The following is a 19,982-nucleotide window of genomic DNA, read 5'->3' as shown; positions in this document are numbered from 1 at the left end:
TTAAATTGTATGTTATCCTTTGTTTTTGTTTTTAATTGAGTTTTGCTTGCTCTGCTTTGAATTAATTCTTGAGGCTTTATTTTATCTCTTGCCCCAACTAGATTATAATTTCCTAGCAGGTAGGTCTTTCTGGCTGTCATAAATTTTTTAGAAGATTTATTTCTCTTAATTAAGAATCTATTGACAAGATTATAGTTCATTTTCCTTTGTCTAATTTAACTGAAAAACATTTAAACCGTAATTTAGAAAAGGCGTAAGTCAGAAATATGTTTACATGCTGTTTCCCAAAACACCAAAAAGAAAATTTCTAGCATTAATAATTTTAAATTATAATAGGTATTCACCTGCAATCCTGTGGTGGCGCAGTAGATAAATTGCCGAAACCACACCCAGGCTTGACGGGCCAAGGCATATAGGAGAAGTAACTATTCATGTTTCCCGTTCCTTCCCCCTTCTATCTCTCTATCCTCTCTCTAAAAATCAATAAATAAAATCTTAAAAAAGAATAAAAGGACCAAACACAGCTTTGTCATGAGTAAATGAGTAACTCTGGCCTCTCCATAAGGAATGGAAGGAATGCTTACACTGTAGGCCAGGGTCCCCAAACTATGGCCCATGGGCCACATGTGGCCCCCTGAGGCCATTTATCCAGCCTCCGCCACACTTCCAGAAGGGGCACCTCTTTCACTGGTGGTGAGAGGAGTACTGTATGTGGCAGCACCACAAAGCACAACATCGCTCGCGTACAGTACTACTTCCGGTGCATGCGTCAGGGCTCCGGAAGCACGTTATATCACTTGTTACGGCTAGCAGTGACAAATATGGAACTGATATCGACCATCTCATTAGCCAAAAGCAGGCTCATAGTTCCTATAGAAATATTGGTCAGTTTGTTGATTTAAATTTACTTGTTCTTTATCTTAAATATTATATTTGTTCCCGTTTTGTTTTTTACTTTAAAATAAGATATGTGCAGTGTGCATAGGGATTTGTTCATAGATTTTTTTATAGTCCAGCCCTCCAATGGTCTGAGGGACAGTGAACTGGCCCCCTGTGTAAAAAGTGTGAGGACCCCTGCTGTAGGCCATAACGCTGATGACAGACAGACTGAAAAGATCTTCAGACGTTCCACATTCAGTTCCCACTACTTACATGCTAGGAATTTGTCTTACAAGTAATAGCCAGCAGCCTGTTTGTCTGAATTTTCACTAAGGTACCTGAAGAAACACTTTAAAAACCATTTCAGTGAGGTTTTTTGTTTTTAAGGATAATTTTGGGCACATTATTTGCAGCTCGATCAAGAGGATAGCTTTGACCAGTGGAATCAGTTGCTCCATAGATCAAAATGAGAGCTCAAGCAAGAGAGAATAATTGAGGAAATAAACAATAAATTCGCCCTGGCCGGTTGGCTCAGCGGTAGAGCATCGGCCTAGCATGCGGAGGACCCGGGTTCGATTCCCGGCCGGGGCACACAGGAGAAGCGCCCATTTGCTTCTCCACCCCTCCGTGGTGCCTTCCTCTCTGTCTCTCTCTTCCCCTCCCGCAGCCAAGGCTCCATTGGAGCAAAGATGGCCCGGGCGCTGGGGATGGCTCTGTGACCTCTGCCTCAGGTGCTAGAGTGGCTCTGGTCGCAACATGGCGATGCCCAAGATGAGCAGAGCATCGCCCCCTGGTGGGCAGAGCGTAGCCCCATGGTGGGCGTGCCGGGTGGATCCGGGTCGGGCGCATGCGGGAGTCTGTCTGACTGTTTCTCCCTGTTTCCTCGGGCGCATGCGGGAGTCTTGTCTGACTGTCTCTCCCTGTTTCCAGCTTCAGAAAAATGCAAAAAAAAAAAAAAAAACCCCAAAAAACAATAAATTCAATATAAATTTCACTGAAGTCTAAAATGATGATGAAATATTCTAAAAACCAGATTTTAAGAGGAATTATAATCAATAAATAATATGACTGTGCCAAGAGCATCCTAAACTAAAAATTATGGCCTTTGTATAGTGAATATGAGTTCTGATAAGAAGCACATTTGAAAATCATAATTTGGGATTTTGACCTAATCTTAACCTCCAGCCAGAACACCTCTTTCTAGTTTGATTTTATACATTAGAAAAAACAATTGATTTTTTTTTTTTTGGTATTTGAAAAAACTTATTTATTTTAATTTAGAAAGAACAATCAATTTTTAAAAAGTTAATATTAAGAGTTACCTGTTGATTTATTTTCTACCGCTAATTATATAGTTCATTTTCTTTTTAATGAAAATTTGTTTTATAGCTGTTTCTAGCCCTTGTCCCCTGCATAATACCTGTGGTTGCTCAACAATAAATCCACAAATAATTTTCTAACCCCAATATTTACAATGATGTGATTGATTAAAATATTTAACATATATGTTTTGGGTGTTTTATATTTAAATAGTAACTAGTGACTCCAAAGTTACTAAAATAATTTATTAGTAATTCCCATTTCTATATAGACCTTTTCTATTAATTTCTTTTATTTATTTACTTTTTTAGGTTTTATTTATTCATTTTTATTAGAGAGAGAGAGAGAGGGGTGAGAGAGAGAGAGGGAGAGATAGAGAGAGAACAGGGGGAGGAGCAGGAAGCATCAATTCCTATTAATTTCTTTGTATACTCCTGACCCTATAAATTACAACTAAAACCAGAATTCTAAATTGTGGTGCATTTATTTTCTGTATAATTGACTAATTAACTTTGAAACATAAATTAAATCAGAATATAAGTGGTTAACTAAAATTTCCAATAAACTATTTAAAGCTCAAACAAAGTTCAAACAGTCACTCACCACCTACCTGCAGGATCCTGGCACCTTACTTGACCTTTCTGAGCCTCAGTGTCTTCATCCATAAAATAGTGATAAAAGCACTTTGCCATCAGTTGTTTTTGAGAATTAGAATAACATGTGTAAGATCACTAGTATAGTGCCTGCACATAGCTACTACTCTAGAGATTGTGTTGGTTTTTCATTAATAATAATAATATTAATAATGATGGTAATGTAAACTGACCTCCATAAATCTATAGTCTAAATTTTTTAGTTAAATATATTCCTCAGTTTTGACTTTCTATACTGGCTGTAACAGTTTTGGATCCTGACACTGTCCCAACATCACTATAATTGTCTAAGGTATATATTACATGGGATTTTTTCTGATATTTTTTTATTTTTTTCCTCTTTTAAAACTAAAGTTAAAGGTTGCTCTATTTCCATGTCTTGCAAGATTCTTGTATTTCTCAACAACAGGTTGTTATCTCCATGTACTTTATATTTACAACAAAATATTTCTTATATACATTTGAAATATTAGAAGTCTAAGAATTTTTGATTAAAACAATATTAACTCAGTTGCCTACTTATTTATTTATTTTCTTAAGTGAGAAACAGGAGGCAGAGAGACAAACTCCTGCAGCACTGGCACCTGCAGATTTTTTCAGTTCCTCCAATAATTAGTTACTATATGAAAATATAAAGAAGTGAATAAAGAAAATAAATGAACATTATTTCATTTTCATGGTTTTTTTCTATTTATATTCAAAGCTGATCATAAAAGGAAGAAAAAAATTGCTGTAAAGAAGAAATATATATCTCAAAGACAAATGTATAATTTTAAATTTATAGACAATAATATTCAAGCCACTGACTCTAACTTGCTACCAAAATTCAGGTTACCGTCATCAGAAGTAAGATACACATGTCAAAACAATTTAAAATTCAGTAAAATCTAAATAAATTTAGTGTATTGTATGCTTTTATTATGGAGAACATGAGATACTAACCTGAAATCCTATTTCTGAAGTTTTGAGCTTTATCTGCTTTTTTAAGGATTTCCCCTTGAAAAATTACAAGACATTTTTTCATAGCCGAAATGCTTATCATTAATACAGTCAGTTGCAATTTCATTGAAAAGTATCTCAGAATAATAACAGATTTAATAGCAAATAGAGTTTAACCCAACAAACATGCCTGGAATATCCACCAGGGGAGAGGGGGAAACAAGAGATTTTAAGAAAAAACTGTTTAGTCATTTCAAGATTCAATTTGCTTAATTCCAAATGATTAGGGTTGCAACAGTGCATATGCATCCTTACACACATATAATTTGTAGTTAACTAAACACTTCATTCTCTTATTACCTGCATATTTTTCAGGGGAATAATCTCTCTTCCCCATTCTTCATTTCTTTTTCTTTGTTCTTCCCTTCATTCCCTGTTTCTAGCTCCTCATTCTCCCTCCTTCTATAATCTGACATTTCTTCTTCACTGAAGTATTTTTTGTATGCTGGTAAACACGAAAGTAATATTACTCAGATTTACTGCTGTTGCTATACTCAGGGATTTTATCTGGATTTATTGTTACTTGTCTATAATTCCTAAAGCCCCTACAATAACTGTTAAAGGGTGAAGATCTGAATATTAACCCAGAGAAATCTTTGAAAGCTGGGAATGAAAATATTTATCACACACACACACACATACCTCACTCCTAAACCTCTTATCTCATAAAAGAGCATCTTATGTCAAAGCATGAACATTATATCTATTAAGGGCTTAACTTCAGTATTAATAACTCAGATTTAAAACTCTTGGCAATTAATTAATATAAATGACAGAAGTCATCCCCCTCTTTCCCAATGTGACAATTTCTCCCACCACTTCAATTCCCTTTCCCCTGGACCCTTCCGTGCTCATTTTAGGCTATAAAAACCAGAGGTCCTGAAACTTTGATCCTGTTAACTGCTGCCTTTTGTATCTGAGATTAACGAAGTAGACATTAGCAAATTTACAACGAACAGTTTCAGACAGCTGCCCTACTTTAAGTATAGTTAATGAAAAAGGAACTAATCTAGTTAAGAGCATAGGACTAGTTCATAAATCTGTATTCATAGGGCAGATAAAGCCATCACACCTCTTCTGGAGAATAGGAACTGAATTTAATCTTCTCACTACATTTGTTGAGAAAAGCCAGTGTTACTATAAACTGGACTAATGAGACACTCAGAGCTAGCATAAGCCACACATAGACAAAAGATGATTATGCAAGCAATTGACAGAATGTCTGATTTCACTGGGATAAATACAGATCTCACAAGAATTTTAACCACTGAAAACACTTCTTCAGTTGAATATGAAACAAAGATTAAATCTGCTTTAGAAAAAATAAAAAAAATGCAACTACAAGCAACAAAATAAATGTATCCTGATAAAGAGAACTAATAAAAAATTATAAGCTTTCATCTACTCAGAATTCAACCTAAGGAAAAATGATTGTGCCATGCTTTTATAACTTAGAAAATGTTTAATAGATTTAATTATACATTAAAAATTAAACTTCATCCAAAAACGATCAATCTTTGGTCCATATAAATAACATTTTATGTAGCATCATCCTCAGCCATATATTTATAAGAAATAATTCAAATTTGTCAATTTGATAATTGCTCTGATGTCTTAATTTTCTCAAGTAGCTTAGTTTCAGGGTAGAATCATAAAGTATAAATTATAAGTCCTGATAACAAAAACGTTTAAATTTTCTACAAAGTCAAACTGATGTCTCCCATAAGAATCACTAGAGTCTAATGCATATATTCATCAATAGCTTTTTTTATTTTTAATCTATTATAATAAAACTAAGAGGACATTAATAGACATAATCCTCTTCACTGAATCAATATCTTGTGCAAATTATAGGGACTTAACAAGTGTGACTTGTTGGTATAGTACATCATAACCAGAATTAGGAAGTTAAAGTCTTGCTCCTGCTCACTGAGATGTGAGAACTATCAAGTCTGTTGGGTGTTAGCTTAGATCAGGGGTCTCAAACTCAACTCAGCATGTGGGCTGCAGAGCAAGATCACAACCATTCGGCGGGCCGCACTAGGTCTACAAAAGGCAACTGTTACGCAACACTTTTCTCAATGCAGTTGAAAACAAAAAAAAATCAGTACAACAAGCACAATCGTACATGCAGTTTACTCAGTGTCACAAAACGACCAGAAACTGTAGTTCGCATCACAACTGCTGTTAACCAAGCTAATATCTAGCTAGGATGCTAGAGAAATGAAAAATACAAGTAGGCCCCTAGGCTTACTTAATTTTATCCAAAATATTTTGAACTTCGTGGATGAGTCTGCGGGCTGCACAAAATTGTTCGGCGGGCCGCGAGTTTGAGACCCCTGGCTTAGATCGACCAGGTGAAGAGTAGAGAGAATAGAGAAATGTTAAAACTTGAGCCATAAGTAAGGAATATGGTAAGTCCAGTTAAACACAGATAATGTGGTGACAATAGAATATCTGAGAGAAAAATTCACATAAGCTTTCAGAGGCTTGCAAATAGAATTTAGGAGAGAGGATACATTGCCGAAAAACGACATGCCTAATCATAATAGCAAAACATTGAAAGTCCATGGGCTCTCCAGAAAAGTAGAGGATGAGAAAAACATAAGACCAAGAGTTAAGTCTTAGGACTCAACTAATTTTAGGAGGTAGGAGAAGGGGGATAAATGAGTCAGAGAAAGATAATCAGTAAGTAAATGCTCGTTACTCTATAACTTTTATCTTTATCCCATGCATATAAATATGCTATTTAAATTACTTAAACATGTTTTACAGATCTTCTTACTAACTCTGTTAGACATTAAAGATATGATATAATATATGGATATAATATGATGTATGGGTGTAATTGCAAACCCATATAATCCTCTGTGTGTGTGTGTGTGTGTGTGTGTGTGTGTGTGTGTAGTTCTCACTAGGCTTCTTAATGTTAATTGATATACTGAATTCATAATAAACTCTTTGTTAAGAAATCATTAATATCAGAAAATGGCTCTAGTTGAAAATTTTATTGTAAGCAAGAAACAGTGCTTGATTTAAAAAATAACTTAGAAATTTCTAATTTTGATTCAAATAAAAATGTGCTTAGTACTGGACAAGATTATATATATATATATATATATATATATATATATATATATATATAGCTATATAGTATTATTTTTAGTATACTAACCTGCTTGACGAGAAGCATTATGGGAATCTTAAGTTTAGGAAATTAGAACCATCTTTTATCCCATATTTCTCATTTGAAAATAAATCTCTACGGAGAGAGATATGAGGTATGTCAGAGAATAAAATTATTTTGAAATGGGAATTTGTAATAAGTATCACAACTTCATTAATTACAAAAAGTATATGGAGATAAAAAAAATTCTTATAATCCTTTGATATAAAAACAGTTCATTTTTAACCCAATGTCAAATAAATAAAATGGTAAACAACAAGTCCACTGGTATTCTTAAACATAATTTCTTACAAAGTTTAAAAAGCAAATTACTTTTATTTTTTAGCTGAAAGTTACATCAGTTTCAAATTTCTCACATGTTAGAGGTTGTGATTTGACTCAGACTAGAATTACTAGAAAATGTAAGTTAAGATTATGTGAAGCAATTTTAAGGATGATTTACTTAGAGAGTATAAAGGTATATTATAAAAATTCTAGTGTTCCTTTTAGAAATAAAAAAGGAAATTAGAGATATGTAGCCAAAAAAAAATTTATTTCTCCTTAAAAGTATATATTTGTAAAATGTGTAATTATATATTTATTTTTAAGAATAAGATGGCAAAGCCTAGTCTGTGCTGGCACAGTGGATAAAAATCGTTGACCTGGAATGCTGAGGTCATCAGTTTGAAATTCTGGGCTTTCCCAGTCAGGCACATATGACAACCAATCAATGAACAGCCAAAGTGAATCAACTATGAGTCGATACTTCTCGCTCCACCCCCACACCCTCTGTAAAGGCAACATATAAAATCTTTAAAGAGGAGGAGGAGGAGGAAGAGGAGGAGGAGGAGAAGGAGGAGAAGGAGAAGGAGGAAGAAGAGAAAGCAGAAGGAGAAAAAGGAGGAGGAGGAGCAGAAGGAGAAGGAGAGGAGGAAGAAGAAGAAGAAGAAGAAGGTGAAGAAGGAGGAGGAGGCGGCGGCATTAAAACTTCCTACTTAAGCCAATTTTCTTAGCTGAGTTATGAACTTTTCCTTAAATTGAACTTATAAATGGGGGCCTGGTAGACAGAAAGGCACCATCATAACATACTCTGTAAAATAAGAAACTGTTTACAACATAAATATACTTTACCCTACCTTGGACTGGGTCCTTTGAACTCTAAGTTAAAAACTGAATATTTAAAAAAAAAACTGAATATTTAACATATGCCAAATAATATAGATTTTTGTAAATTATTAGATATTGTAAAGTGATTTATTTAAATAAATATGATGCCTGACCTGTGGTGGCGCAGTGGATAAAGCGTCGACCTGGAAATGCTGAGGTCGTCGGTTCGAAACCCTGGGCTTATGACCCAGCAATCCCTCTACTGGGTATATACCCCAAAAACTCAGAAACATTGACTCGTAAAGACACATGCAGTCCTATGTTCATTGCAGCATTGTTCACAGTGGCCAGGACATGGAAACAACCAAAAAGCCCATCAACAGATGACTGGATAAAGAAGATGTGGCACATATACACTATGGAATACTACTCAGCCATAAGAAATGATGACATCGGATCATTTATAGCAAAATGGTGGGATCTTGACAACATTATACGGAGTGAAATAAGTAAATCAGAAAAAAACAGGAACTGCATTATTCCATACGTAGATGGGACATCAAAGTGAGACCAAGAGACATTGATAAGAGTGTGGTGGTTACGGGGGGAGGGGGGAGAGGGAGAGGGAAGGGGGAGGGGGAGGGGCACAAAGAGAACTAGATAGAGGGTGACAGGACAATCTGACTTTGGGTGATGGGTATGCAACATAATTGAATGACAAGATAACCTGGGCATGTTATCTTTGAATATATGTATCTTGATTTACTGATGTCACCCCATTAAAAATAAATTAAAAAATAAATAAATTAAAAAAATAAATTAAAAAAAAAAAAAAAAGAAACCCTGGGCTTGCCTGCTCAAGGCACATATGAGAGTTGATGCTTTCAGCTCCTCCCCCCTTCTCTTTCTCTGTCTCTCCTCTGTCTCTCCCTCTCCTCTTTAAAAGGAATAAATAAAAAAATTAAAAATATATATAAATTTAATCCTTTCTAATTAAAATTATATAAAGACTACATAAAATGCACATAAAAAACAAAAAAAAGTTAAAAATTGTATCTGCGCTGTCATTGCTGCTCTAATTGGATGATTTAATTGATTTAATTATAGCTGCTCTGTATCAAAGCTGTATATTGAGCCTAAGAAAATAATGTGTTTTGCCCTGGACAAACTGTTAACTTTTTATTTTTTTTTAAATTTTTTAAAAAAAATTATTAATTTTAATTTATTGTGTTAACATGGACTCAAGTGTCTCACTCAATATAACACCCTTACCTCCCACCCCCTGGTCCCCCATTACACCTCCTTTGTAGGGGGAGGGGAAAGCTGCTTCCTCCCCCTTTCTTCTGCAATTTGCTGTCCTGTTATCTGTATCTATGTGTTATGTATATATATAACTTTTAATATTTTTAAGCATTCTTTCAGTGTGACAAAGCTGAATAAAGATGGGAAAAAATTCATTTCTAAAATCAGTGCATTAATTTGAGAAGAGGATATTTACACTAATCTATTATACCTAATATACTATATAATATAACAATATTATCTCCTGGTTATTATAAAGTTGCTGATCAATTTCAATCAAAAAATATTTATACCTAAACTTGTAAGTTAGTAGTACATAAAATGTATATGATGAGACTAAATACAAATTTTGTCTAGACCAGGGCAGTAAAAAGCTAATTAATTATCCAAGTTCTACTTATACATTCTTGAAAAAATAAATTTTTAGTGATTTAAATGATTAAATTTTGCATATTCTGCATTTCACATGTTGGAACCATACTGAGTCAACACTTTTGCCAGCTTACAGACATAATTAAAAGATGGGCTTATTCAAGTCAAGAAATGATATCAGAAAAGCATTCTATTTAATAAATTTGTTATTTTCCAAAGAAACACACATGATGACATACACACTGAGAAAAATGTGTTCTATATTAATATACACTTATATTTATATTAATTATACTATACATACAGATGTATACATATATATCTGTTAGTGGGATTGTAATAATAATGGCATGTTCATGATGTAGGTTATTCTAGTAAAAATTTATCTAAAATATGTATAAATCAAAAGTTAATAATTATTTCTACTAATTTAAACAGAATATATGGTATTTTGAGGATACTTTGAAATATAAAGACAAAAAATAGTAAGAATGAAAGATACTAGTGCTAATATAAGGGGCAGAAAAGTCTAGTGGTCCTCCTTCCCCGTGAGTCAGCATCATAATTGGCCTAAATAACCATATAAAATTTCAGATCTTACAGAAATAAAAGGTAAGCAATCACTTTATAGTTTTTAAAAAACTGATATTTTTCTCTAGTATTTCATTTAAATACAAAAAAGGAAAGGTGTGACAGTACTGTGGGCATTTTGTATAAAATTAAACTGACTTGGACTAAAAGTAAGGATTTTCTTACAGTCCCTAAAATCTATTACAAAGTTCGGCTATATGACACAAAATTACAGAAGTAGTGTACAGTTGTTCATATGCAAGATAATACGTTAATAAATAATAACACAAGAATCACTTTGTGCTCCATGGACTCACAACCGTAAACCGACTTTTGTCCCACTCTGCATTTAGATGGAACCTAAAAATTAAGTTTAAGAATGCAGCCATTAGCGGCATAATTCCAAGCACCAAAAACATTTGAAATATCAAATCATACGAGTGAAGATTTCAATCTGTTCCGAAACATTCACAGGTGGTTTACATTCCGCAAACATGACGGGAAATTTCAAGGTGATGTGGTACAAAATCTCTGCTATCAATATGTTTATTCAATCTGAAGATGAAGTGGTTGACATTATTGAGCACTGGAGGATCTGTAAGCATCAGGAAGTTCAGAGTGATCCTTGGGAGGGTTAGAATCACTGATGAAACCACAATGAAGAGGGCAAAGACAGTTTGGTTTGAGCATGAGACTTCAGAAGCAGGACTGGCAGCAGAGTGAACATAAATCTAGAACTAGAGATATAAACAGGAAACTCAAACCAAAATCATGTGCCACTGAGGTTATCAAGTTACTCTGGTGCCTTTTAAATGAACCTGCCCTGTGTTCAGATTTCTTTCTGTAGATATTTTTAAAACTTGTAGACTAACACTAAATTCTGTTAGAGTGTTTTTTTAAGCAGCTATCATTAATCATTTCAAAAAATTTAAAATTATATTTGCATAATTAACAAAAGTAATCTCAACAAAATAAACTTAGCTTAATTGCAAATTCACCATGCACTTATCACTTATGTGGCTTATTTCATCAAGTGATGAAACTTTGCCACACACTAGCATCTCTCCCAAGGCCATTGTTCCCTGGCTACTCCCACTCCAAAGGGTGACCGAGTCAGCACCTTCATCTCACAATGGTCATGCCCATAGTTCTGCAGGTAAGGGAACCTACATTTTCTTAATGATTGTAGTTTATATTACCACAGTCTTTATTATCTTACCATACCCTGGAGCTTTACCTGTCAGGCTAATATTTATCCAATTTTGTCATGTCATATATGTGTGTGTACATATTACGAGTTTTGCCATATTCCCAGAGAAAACTACACACATTTTCTTTTCTAGCTGACTCTACATGGTAGCAGAAAGAAAAATAAAGAAAAATCCTGCCTTTAAGATGTAGTTATCTTATTTTTAATATCTATATGGCCATAAAGCCTTTTATAAGTAGGAAGAAAATTAAAATCAATGCAATTTTCTAAACTTAGTTTGATTAAAGGAGTATGGCCACTTGAAAAACTCTAATTACATTTCGCCTTCATGTCATAACAAACCCTGTGATATAAGTTCAAAACCAAACAGTAGGTCTACTTCACGGGTGTTGTTACTATTACTAGGAATCACAGTGCAGTATATAAATTTAGGTCTGCTTTTTGGTGAAGGAGGAATTGTGGTCTGAAGGTTAACAAAATCTCGGTTACAGCCAAGAACCTCCGTGGAGATTTAACAGGTTTGTGGAACAACTCCAAAACTAGGGCTGTGCTTTCTTCTTCCTCTGCCTTTCTGCTTCTCTACCTCTCCCTTTTAAATTAAAAAAGAGAGAGGCAGAGAGAGAGAGAGAGAGAGAGAGAACGCATGGTAATGCATCATTTATAAATTACCTTGTTATTGCAAAAACAAAACACTGCTTTGAAAACCAAACAAACTCCTGCTGCGGACTCCAGCGTGTTTGATGGAGGCCCTTCAAAAGAGTCCATGGCTTAATGGAGGTTGTTTATGTGGGGACTTCGATCGGTACCTGCTGTCCCCCTTCACTCCCTGGAAGCTTGGCGGCAGATGTTGCAGCGTTCAGTTGTCTCTGAAGTGGCTTTCTGTCCCTGTTTCCCCACCGCAACGGAGTCAAACTGCATTAGATCTCTTTATTTGTGCCTAAGGCAAGTTTGGGAGCACAGCTGTGTCCACCCTACTCCTACCTTTTGGTGTTTCAGGCCTCCAGGCAGCGAGTGAGACCAAAACGGTTCTGCCGCTCTCAGCTACCTCCGCTGACAATCCGGCTGGGGAGGCCGCCACCGCTGCAAACAGATGTCGACGACAACCTGCTAGCTTACACCTGGACGCGGCCCTAACCTCGCGCTCCGGCGCTGAAACATTCATGACTCGGAGGAGTTGCAGCCACAATCAAAGCCTGCGCCCGGTGTGTGCGCGCAGCCGGCGGACCGCGCCACCGAGGCGGGAGCTTACGCCGCGAAAAGGGAGCGGGAGCCGGGACAGAGAGGTTTCTCGCACCGCTTTGATACTTTATGCCTGAACTTCAATTACTAGATCAAGAACTTCTATTCAGCAGCGGATTCTGCAAATGAGACCAGTGCGGCCTCTGAGCCATGAAAGAAGAGTATTTGACTTGCAGAATAAATGTGCGTGACTCTGGGTTCACTTGTACATTCGCTGATTTGTTTATTAAACTCAGTTCTCTAGAGGCTGAATCTGCAGTAAACACTTTCTAAATAAATGACAAGACTGTTTTCCAAGGTAGAAAACGTGCCGCTGACTAGAGAAAGGTTCTGTTATTCTGAAACCATCAGCCACTGCCTGAAAACAACTAGTATTTTATTTTTTTATGCAGCATAAAGTTTGTTCTTTTTAAGGAAAAGAGTGACTATTACTTCCTTTAAAAATTCGGATATGAAAGCATTTTCATTTGTTTCCTGACAATATAAAACAAGTTTCATTCAATCCCGACCAAAATATTTTTCCAAAAGTCTACCTAGTTCCTACAACATATAAATTGCTTTATATTTACACACACACACACACACACACACATGCACACTACACGATTAAATACTTTATAAAAAGCAGTAGTATACACACAGCAGCCTTTCTGAATACAGGAGAATAACAAAATTATTTGCAAACGTTATTCAAGTAATATGTTTTTGTTTTTGTTTTTTTAAATGGGAAACAGAGACAGAGAGAGGAACAAATAAGGACAGACAGACAGGAAGAGAGCAAGAAGAGAAACATCAATTCTTTCTTGTGACACCTTAGTTCAGGGGTCCCCAAACTGTGGCCCCCTGAGGCCATTTATCCGGCCCCTGCTGCACTTCCGGAAGGGGCACTTCTTCCATTGGTGGTCCAATGAAAAGCAGGAGCAAAGCACAGCATACTTTTGGTGACACGGGAGGCATGCCTCATGGCTCCGGAAGCGGGTCATATCACTTATTATGCTAGCAGTAACAAATATGGAACCGGCCATTGACCATCTCATTAGCCAAAAGCAGGCCCATAGTTTCCATTGAAATACTGGTCAGTTTGTTGATTTAAATTTACTTGTTCTTTATTTTAAATATTGTATTTGTTCCTGTTTTGTTTTTTTACTTTCAAATAAGATATGTGCAGTGTGCCTAGGGATTTGTTCATAGTTTTTTTTATAGTCCGGCCCTCCAACGGTCTGAGGGACAGTGAACTGGCCCCCTGTGTAAAAAGTTTGGGGACCCCTGCCTTAGTTGTTCATTGATTGCTTTCGCATATGTGCCTTGATCCTGGGGCTGCCCTGAGCCAGTGACCCCTTGCTCAAGCCAGCAACCTTGGGCTTCAAGCCAGCGACCTTTGGGCTCAGGCCTTGCCAATAACATTTACCGTGCTCAGGATAAGAATAGAGCAACTGAAAGTCTTCAGTCATTCAAGTGAAGACAAAAAGAAAATTAGCATCATATGTAAGAAATGCATTAACCAGTATAAGAAATTACAAAACCTGAAAGCAAAAACATAGTGGAGATAAATGTGTTTAAGAGACAAAGAAGAAAAATAATAGAAGGAAGGAAAAATGCTGGAAGGAAAAAAGGAGGAGGAGGAAGAGAAGGAGAGAAAAATTATTCTAGAGACCATGTAACCAAAACAGTATGATGGTTTTCTGTAACATAATGTAAACATATAAAAAATATTGGAAATCTCCAGTTATATTAAATTATTAGTATACAGAACACTAATTCTACTAAAGTATTGAAACAATTCTTGCTAATTCTATCACCTAATCTCTGAAAAAATACAAGTTATAGTTATAGTTATGTGAGATGGAAAGTTGACATTGGAATTAATTCTCTCAAATAAAAAGGATCTGGTTGATGATGTGGAGTTAACAGAAACAGATATTCTTAATAATCTATGAAAGATGGGAAATAAACAAAGGAGATGGGAATGGAAAGACTTCTCAAGTTGTCTAAAAGGAAAAAGCTGTATGTTGATAACTACAGACTTTGTATCAATATTAATAAATATTATAAAAGATGATCACTAGCAAGAAATAAGCAAAACAACAACTCATCAAGATTGCCTGATTTCTATGATCAAATAATTTTGTTTCATTGGTTGGTTGGATAGGGTATATATAAATATACATTATACTTTAAACTTAGCAAATAACTTTAAAAAATTATTAGATAGTTTTGTGAATAAAATGCTAATCTGAGATGGTGCGTTTGGGTGATTCCTAACTTTCAATACTAACATCAGTTAACTGTGGAGTGTTGGCTTGCAGGGAAAAGCTCTCATAAGTCCTACACTGAGGTTTTCACAGTTGCTTGAAATAAGAGGCAAAAATTTGCAGGTGACAAAATGGAAGCAATAAAGCTATCAAAAATAAGTATTATGTAGAAAGATTAAGTCAGAATGTATCAAGCACATGCAAAATCATATATATTTGGCAGAATAGTTAATTAATTGAACCAATAATTGATGCTTACTAAGCATAGAACCCTGCATTTAAATAAGAACAAAAAAATCATAAATAGCATACATAGGTGTAATAGAGTGAAAAAACTAGCTTAATTAATCATACACAATAAAGGTCTACTATCTTATCTAAATTTTTGAAATACAAAATGTTTGAAAACAAAGTTTTGTGCGAAGTTTGTCATCAAAATTCATTTAGAAGCAAAACCTGATCTGAATTAATTTAAGACTACTTAGTCTATATTAATCCACTTTTAGTAATTATTTAACAATTACTGGTTTTTTAGCAAAATGTCTGAATAATGATCAGGAGATGTAGCTTAACACAAATAGGATATTTGGACTATATCAGCATCCTAAAGTCTGAAAAATTCTGAAGTTTGAAACAATTTGACCTCAAGATTTAGAATAGAAGGCTTTGGGACTATATTAAGTGAAAGTGTGCCCAGTTACTAAAAATCAAAGGAAATCTTGGTCAAAATAATGGAAGCATTAGTCTTTAATTACAGAAAAATAAATAGTAATTTTAACCTGTAGGGAAAACATGGAGAATATTTCAGCACTATAATTTAAGAAGAATGCTATATTTATTTGGTATCTAACATTTATTTGATACATGTTAGGCACCAGGAAAATATTTGTTGAATGAATAAAAGAAAAGTAATGCATCCTTTTAAAAACCAAGTGTATCAACTTACCCACACTCTAAAATCTCTCCTGTTCCCAACCTATCCTGGTTTTAACCCCCACCATCCAGACTATCTAGTAATCCATAAATCACTGTATTCTTGGAAGGCTTTGCTCATGATGCTTCATCAATAAAAATGCTCACTCTATCTAACTCCAGCTGATGAAATACTACCTATTTTTAAAAGTAGAAAGTCTATGTTTCTGCAGAAACATTCCCAAATTCTTCTGGAAAGAGTTCATCTTGCTTGCTGATACCTGCCTATAATATGACCCAGATCACATTCTGGAATAAACATCTTTTTTTTGTAGATATCCTGTTTGCCTAATAAATTTCTTAAGAGCAAAAGCTATAGTTTGTAACCCCCAGTATTACCTGTACATATTTATAATTCAAAATTTATTATATTAAAATTAGCAGGAATGTTGAAAGACTAAAAAATATTTTTAATTATGAGAGTTAAGAGAATATATGAAGCATTTTCAAAAGTGATGGAACCACTGTCTGCTTTTGCTGCCCAATACATCTTCAGTGTTAGCAATACTGGACACTTAAAAAGGTAAAAACAATTTTTAAGTGTTAAGCAACACTTAAAAAGGTAAAAATCATTGAACAAATGAACTAAGGACATGAGAGAGAGAAAACTAAAACAGTATAAAATGAAGATGTCATAAAAAATATTTTTAAACATAAAATGAAAGTCTAGCGTGTTGAGAGGTAAGAATTGTTACATGTTGTTCCCGAAGCATAGCTCCAAATCTTGCATGCATTTATAAAGAGGCTCATATTTCATTAAATATAAGCACATTTTACTAACCACAGTGGTCTGCTTTTGAAAGAGGCTGCTTCATAAACCCCCTGGTTCTCTCTAACTGTGGTCTTAGCAAAGGGTAAGTGATCTGCTGGGAATATTTCAGGAATATTTTCTCAGATTGGATTTCCTAAATGGTTGAACTCAGACGTTTTTTAAATTACCCCCTTCTCATAGAAGTAAAATCATGAGATTTAGTTGGCATTGTAAAATAAATATGAACCCCATCAATTATTTCATCCTTAACAAAATAGCCTATGAGACTTGAATGAAGTCCACTGAAGCTGAAGTGAATGAAGTTCACAAACTTGTTGACACATAATGAAGAGATTCCGTGATTATCACTAACAACGGTGTGTTTCTTTTCTTTCTTTTTCTTTTTTAAGTTAGAGGAGGAGAAATAGTAAGACTCCTGCATCATCCCGACTGGGATCCACCCAGCAACCTGTCTGGGGCCAATGCTCAAACCAATAGAGACACTGGCTGCAGGAGCAGAAGAGGGAGACAAGGGGGAAAGGGAGGGGCGAGAAGCGGATGGGCGCTTCTCGTGTGTGCCCTGACTGGGAATCAAACCCAGGATGTCCACACGCCGGGCCGACACTCTATCCACTGAGCTGGCCAGCCAGAGCACAGCGGTGTGTTTCTGAACCAAACCTGTCATTGTTACATATTAAAAGATGTTGAACAATTTTTCTTACTTTGATACAACAGGAAATAGTGCCAATATATTTTTTAAAAATTCTAAAACTGAGTAATTCTAGACAAATTTCCAAAAACAAAAAAGCTTCAACTAGGCTTCTTTAGTAGAGAAAATATATCCACACGTGTGTATTAATATATTTTATACATTTATGTATGTGTGTGTATATTTCTATAATGCTTTTAAAGACACTCACATATTCAAGGAACTAGATTTCATCAACTGTTGGAAGCAGGAAAATAATGTATGTATACCTAAAGAAAAGGAGGCTCCAGGTCTCATTGCTTAGTAAATGCTAGAGAAGGACTTCAATTCCTAATGCCCAGTGTCCTCCCCCTCGGTAGAACCTCAGCATGTGATGTCATCCACGTCAAAGGCTGAAGCAATAAGTGTGCTTATTAAAGCATGTGTACAATGGACCATACTCTTCTATGTATTACTTGAAAAGGGACTTGTGTGAAACTGCAGCTTGAAGATATATTCTAACAAAAGATAATAATTTATTAAACATTGTGTGGATTAGGAATTTGCACAAGATTATAATTCCTTCCTCAAGCGTAACGAAGGCTTTATATCCTTTCTGATTATTATTTCACTACCTTCATTGTATGGCCCCAAGCAGTCAGCTCTTTCCCAACACATTCCCACAGACAAACCTCGTCTCCTTCCTGAGGTCGCATCAAGGACACGCGGTCGTACTGCCGCCGCAGCAGAGCCCAGAGTGCATCCAGCCGGCCCTAAAGGGAACACGATTTGTAAATTCCTAGGGAACACACTCAACCTCTATTGGCTGAACAAATGAGTCAAAATGAAGAAGGGAAAGCATTATTCTCTACTCTCATTTATTTCATCAGCTAAACTAGTAAGTAAATAACAAAAAAAAGAATTTCCTGTTGCTGAAAAAGTATTCAGTTGTTATAATGCAAAATAAATGTCTGCTAGTGATGTGCCTTGGTCTTTCTACAGACAGTTGGGTGGGGAGGACAAAAGGAGTTACAGTTTCTCTGGGGAAGGTCAATTAAATGACACAAAATGTGACAATTACCTTAATTGGTGTATACCACTTTGTCTGAGAAGACTGGTATGTGGGCTTGGGTCGAGGTGGCCTAGGCCTAATGGGTTCCTCTGCTTCTTCAGGGATTGTCACCACAGCATTTTTGGCTTTCTCCAGCCTTGCACCTTCCTCAGTAGATCCTTTATCTCCCCAACGAACCTTTCAAACAGAGGGAAAACACTTATCAATCACACAGTGTCTTAGAAAACCAAGGTCTGATTTACCCAATGGTCTTTTAGTTCACCACCTCCAAGTAAAAATGAGTGGGTAAACTAACTCTAAACTCCTCTTCTGTTGAGATTTAATAGGTTTATAACCTATTGTTATGTACTTAACATTAAGATTTCCACACACACACACAGACAATAACAAAGACCTTTTGTAAAAAATCTGGAATTGATTAAAATTTGAAGCAATCATTTCTCTATTGTTTCAAATAAGGAGTTAATTGGCAGTTTACCTAGGAAATGCATGACAGTGTATAATTCTACTGTCTAATTAGGTAAGTTCCCCTTCTGGGTAAACACATACAATATATACTGATGGCACTGAAAGAAATATATGATAATGAAATTAGCATTTATTGAATGCTTACTATGTGTCAATATGCATTTAATCCATACAAAAGATAGATACTGTATTATTTCCTTCCAGATGAGGAAACTGAGACACAGAGAGATTAAGTAACATGCCCAAAGCCACACAGCTTGTAAGTATAATAGCAGGGCAAAGATTTGAATACAGGTAGACTGAAAAAGTTTCAAATAGGTTTAAATTTCATAAATGTAATTTACACAAAGGTTAATTTTCCCTACCAAACTTCTCATCAAGTTCAATTAAAACAAAATGCTGGATTTAAACATTTGGCCTTCAGAAGTAAACTCATTATATCATATATGATTTCCCCTTACTTTTGTAAAGCTTGACTTTGTAAAATAACTTTCAACTCTGCTTTGGAAAGAAAAATTCAGGGATGCCAGAATTTAATATTCCACAAATTGTAAGGAATTCCAGTCTTGTGGACAATAAAAAAACCACAGTGCCAAATGATTGTCTTCTTTATTTTACAATGACTGAGAAATAAGTGCTGTAGGTAGTTAGATAGATACGAGTGGAGCAAGGATGATGGGCCAGGTACAGAAGGCCTGGCAGTGACAAAACTGGGAAAACGAGGACCTCACCCCCAGGGTGACCTCCCCCCCACCCAGAATATCTCTGATTATGAAGTTTAGACCCCCTGACCTTTCATATCACTGGTCATGCATTTTGGATCCTCCCCGGACCTTTCCAACCCTGGCCTGCTGCTAGTTAGACAGGTTAAACCTCCTTAGAAGGAGAACAAACAAGGGGATCAGAGAATAGCCCTTGAGCATTAATCCCCATCCAGGACAATGAGGTTCTGACCCTTGTCA

At 35.5% G+C, this 19,982-nt stretch overlaps 1 protein-coding gene across 2 annotated transcripts in view; it reads right to left on the bottom strand.

Moving 5' to 3' along the window:
• Positions 1-19,982, bottom strand: part of ANTXR2 (ANTXR cell adhesion molecule 2) — a 160,272-nt gene that overhangs the window by 40,824 nt on the left and 99,466 nt on the right. Inside the window, exons 15-16 of one of the 2 annotated variants that reach the window (XM_066279858.1) lie at positions 18,562-18,729; positions 18,173-18,253 (exon numbers count right to left, since the gene is read on the bottom strand). In XM_066279858.1, the coding sequence (XP_066135955.1) occupies positions 18,173-18,253; positions 18,562-18,729 (249 nt within the window). Of the gene's footprint in view, positions 1-18,103; positions 18,254-18,561; positions 18,730-19,982 lie in introns of those variants that run through there. The other variant, XM_066279857.1, reaches the window with a different exon arrangement.

This window comes from Saccopteryx bilineata, chromosome 5 (genome assembly GCF_036850765.1).
Source record: "Saccopteryx bilineata isolate mSacBil1 chromosome 5, mSacBil1_pri_phased_curated, whole genome shotgun sequence".
NCBI lineage: Eukaryota > Metazoa > Chordata > Mammalia > Chiroptera > Emballonuridae > Saccopteryx > Saccopteryx bilineata.
This window is presented reverse-complemented; position numbering and strand designations above follow the sequence as displayed.